Below are 4030 nucleotides of genomic sequence, written 5' to 3'. Positions count from 1 at the left end.
TAGGGCATAAGGTGGGGAATTTTGAAAGCTGATTTAAGGCATAAGTTGGGGAATTTTGAAAGCTGATTTAGAGCATAAGGTGGGGAATTTTGAAAGCTGATTTAGGGCATAAGGCGGGGAATTTTGAAAGCTGATTTAGAGCATAAGGTGGGGAATTTTGAAAGCAGATTTAGGGCATAAGGTGGGGAATTTTGAATACTGATTTAGGGCATAAGGTGGGGAATTTTGAAAGTAGATTTAGGGCATAAGGTGGGAATTTTGAATACTGGTTTAGGGCATAAGGTGGGGAATTTTGAAAGCAGATTTAGGGCATAAGATGGGGAATTTTGAAAGCAGATTTAGGGCATAAGGTGGGGAATTTTGAAATACAATTTTGATGGGGAATTTTGAAAGCAGATTTAGGGCATAAGATGGGGAATTTTGAAAGCTGATTTAGGACGTAAGGTGGGGAATTTCGAAAGCTAATTTAGGGCATAAGGTGGGGATTTTTGAAATATAATTTTGAAAGCTGATTTAGGGCATAAGGTGGGAAATTTTGAAATGCAATTTTGAAAGCAGATTTTGAGCATAAGGTGGGAAATTTTGAAATACAATTTTAAAAGCAGATCTAGGGCATAAAACGGCATTTACATTAGAACTTTTTACTGGGTCAACCTACTCTATGAGGATTTATTTGAAATGTATACAATGGAATTGACAATTGAACCCCACTGGGTTAACGAAATCTGGTACAATGTAAACGTACTATAAGGTAGGGATTTTGGAATACAATTTTAAAAGCAGATTTAGTGCATAAAATGGGGATTTTTGTAAGCAGATTTAGTGCATAAGGTGGGGAGTTTTAAAATACAATTTTGAAAGCTGATTTAAGGCATAAGTTGGGGAATTTTGAAAGCAGGCCCATAAAGAAATTTATAGAAGCAGTTTCAGGACATTTTTAAAATATTTTTTTCAGTCTTTTTAAGTGATTATTTATACTCTTTCGAGTCGAGCTTAATGATCGAAGGTTTGCAATGAAAAGGAAAGCCAGGAGAAGAACCTACGTACACCATCACTATGCGACGCGTTTCGCCGTTGGTTAAGCGGCTCATCAGGCATATTGGGCTATGTGGCTTTACAAATGCCGTAAGTTGATAACTTGTATTTATTCCACCATGATGCGAAACTTGCATATGCGAATTAAATTCAAATTTGTCAAAGTTCGACATTTGTCTTCATTCTAGAAACAGTCCTTTTCAAAGTAGATTTTTGTTGTAACTATGGATAATTAATCCACACACCTACAATTGCTTCCATGGTATAAACATGTTTTTGCGCAACCGTTTTAGAAGTGTGTTGATGGCTCAAAATGTTAAGTGGTCTGGCAACATTTGTGTTGCTCCGAGGACCGAAGTTCGAGCCCTAGCCGTGCTCAGCTTGAATTATTTTTTGTTATTTGGATTTTGCCTTGTAAGGGCAGTGATCATTTGAAAGTAATTTTAAGTGATTATTTATACCCTTTTGAGTCGAGCTTAATGATCGAAGGTTTGCAATGAAAAGTTTTCAGTCTAATAAATAGTTTAATTAGATTATGATTATGAAAAGTATTTAATGCTACAATTCAATATAATTATAATTTACTGTAGTTACCACATACAATTCTTCTTCTTCATGACCCATTTAAATTGGGCGGAAATACACTTAGGCACAATTTGGGACAAGCAAACAAAAAATCATTAACCTCTGGCCACCTTAAGCTACTGATAACAGTATCTAAAGAGGATGGATGTAGTTTTTCTCGTCTTCATCTTTCTTCTTCAGCTTGTTATCAATAAACCATCACATTGGACATTAATCTCAGGATTTTTTTTTTTTTGGGGGGAATGCTATCAATCCAAATAGTTTAAAAACCAATAAAAACTTAACTGCGAATCTCCACGATAGGGCAGCGTCGACGTTGACGCTGACAGCATTTTTGGCGACGAAAATCTTCAAAAAAAAAAAAATAATAATAACAAAAATTCCCAAAAAAATAATCTGAGAAAAAAAACGGCGAAATGAGCACAAAAATTCAAACAAACAAAAAAATATTTTGAAACGTAAAACCAGATTTGTTGTTGCAAACGCTCGCGACAACGGCGCCGACTTGTTTTTGTTTTTGGTTTCTGTGTGTGTGTGTGTTTGGCGTCAAAAATCGAAGATGAGACGAAAGCGGACCAGCCACAAAATCAAAGCGCACAGGCATGGCAAAATGCGGCAAATTTGTTTCGCTTTCGAGGTTTTGAAATAAAATTTCAGTGATCAGTTAGAATGAGTTTAGATTTAAACGGGAGTTTGAATAGTGAACAACACGCTAAATCAAGAAAATACAAAAGTCAACAGAAGAAAGTATTCAAAAAAGATACAATATTTAAAATAAAACAAACGGAACAATTTTGAAAAAAAAAAAACAAAAAGTATATAACAAATTAAGACAAACATTTAAGTGCTTTACAGAAACAAAAGAAAAAGAAAACAAATTAAATGAACCTTGTGGAATATAGAACTTTGTGGAATTGAAAACCGAAATCAATAACAACAAATTTGAAAGAGTTTTGAAAAAGAGTGAAGTGATTGGTATTGATGATGATGATGGCATTACGACTGTTTATAATAAGCCTTATAATGGCTTTGACTTTAATCAAGGCCGGTGAATCGTATGCCGTGGGCCAATCCAAATATGGCCGCATTGAGAAATTCCCCTACCAAGTGATGCTGATTGGCAAACAGCTGTGGCGCAAACGTATACTGTGTGGTGGTACCCTGCTGGATAACCGTTGGATTCTAACAGCCGGCCATTGTACCATGGGTGTGACCCACTTCGATGTTTATATGGGCACCAAGAGTGTCGATGAATCTGTGGAAGCGGGCAAGGTTGTGATGCGCAGCAACAAATTCATTGTCCATGAACATTTTAATCCTCGCACGGCTGCCAATGATATTGCCCTGGTAAAGCTACCCGAAGATGTGGTATTTTCATCGCGTATTAAGCCCGCCACCTTGCCACACAGCCTGCGCAATGATCAATTTGTGGGTTCACGTGTTGTGGCCACCGGTTGGGGTGCAGCTGGCGAAACTTCCAATTCGGATCCCATGCAGTATACCGAATTGAGGGTAATTTCCAATGCCGAGTGTGCTGATGAATTTGATGTTATCACAGATGGTATTTTGTGTGCCAAGGGCTTGAAAGATGAGACAGTGTGCACGGGAGATTCGGGCGGTCCTTTGGTGCTGAAGGGTAGCCAGGTTGTGGTGGGCATTACCAGCTTTGGCCCAGCCGATGGTTGTGAAACAAATATACCCGGCGGCTTTACACGTGTTACACATTATCTGGATTGGATTGATGCGAAAATTGGTAACAGTCATGCAAGTCAACAACAACAACAGCAGAAGCAACAACAACCTAAGCAAAAACATTTAGATGATGGTCGCTATCATCCGCAATATAATGTTCAACATAAATCGATGGTCAATACGCCGAGAGATCATCCCAATATTGTGTGAATTGAGGGTGTTGTGAAGACGAAACAATCAGGGATTCCCCTGTATTGAATATTATTGCTGAATCTCATCTGAAATGACTGACTGAACCTAATAGCTTTATTTTTTATTATTTTGATTGGTAGTTACACTCGATCCTATCCAGTAATTATAGTATGTAAGCATGTTATTATTTATTTATTTTTTATTACAATTAGTCAGTAAGGCATAAATACAGGAATTAGTTTAATTAAAAAAATAAAAATAATGTGAAAGTGAAAAAGGAAATGTGATGAGAAATTGAAAAAATCCAAATTTTTTAAATGATTATTTTATACTTTTTTTTTTTAATGTGAAGAGTGTGTGAAGAGAATCCCAACTAATAATTAACCATAAAAGTTTACCATGTGTTTACCCAGACCTAGACAACATGTTGTTTTTAATTTGTATTGCTTGCTGGAGTACAAATAACAGCTGATATAAACACTTAGATTTTTACGTGTTTCTCTCTTATTTTATTTTTTAAAATAAA

At 36.3% G+C, this 4030-nt stretch overlaps 1 protein-coding gene across 1 annotated transcript; it reads left to right on the top strand.

Moving 5' to 3' along the window:
- The first annotated feature begins 2610 nt into the window (after nucleotides 1-2610).
- LOC133327031 (brachyurin) lies at nucleotides 2611-3522 on the top strand. Its single transcript, XM_061535625.1, has one exon. It carries the CDS (start codon nucleotides 2611-2613, stop codon nucleotides 3520-3522), a length of 912 nt encoding a protein of 303 aa, XP_061391609.1.
- The last annotated feature ends 508 nt before the right edge of the window (nucleotides 3523-4030 follow it).

Source organism: Musca vetustissima, unplaced genomic scaffold (assembly GCF_032173495.1).
Source record: "Musca vetustissima isolate MV318-11 ecotype Yass unplaced genomic scaffold, APGP_CSIRO_Mvet_v1 utg21612, whole genome shotgun sequence".
Taxonomy (NCBI): domain Eukaryota; kingdom Metazoa; phylum Arthropoda; class Insecta; order Diptera; family Muscidae; genus Musca; species Musca vetustissima.
This window is presented reverse-complemented; position numbering and strand designations above follow the sequence as displayed.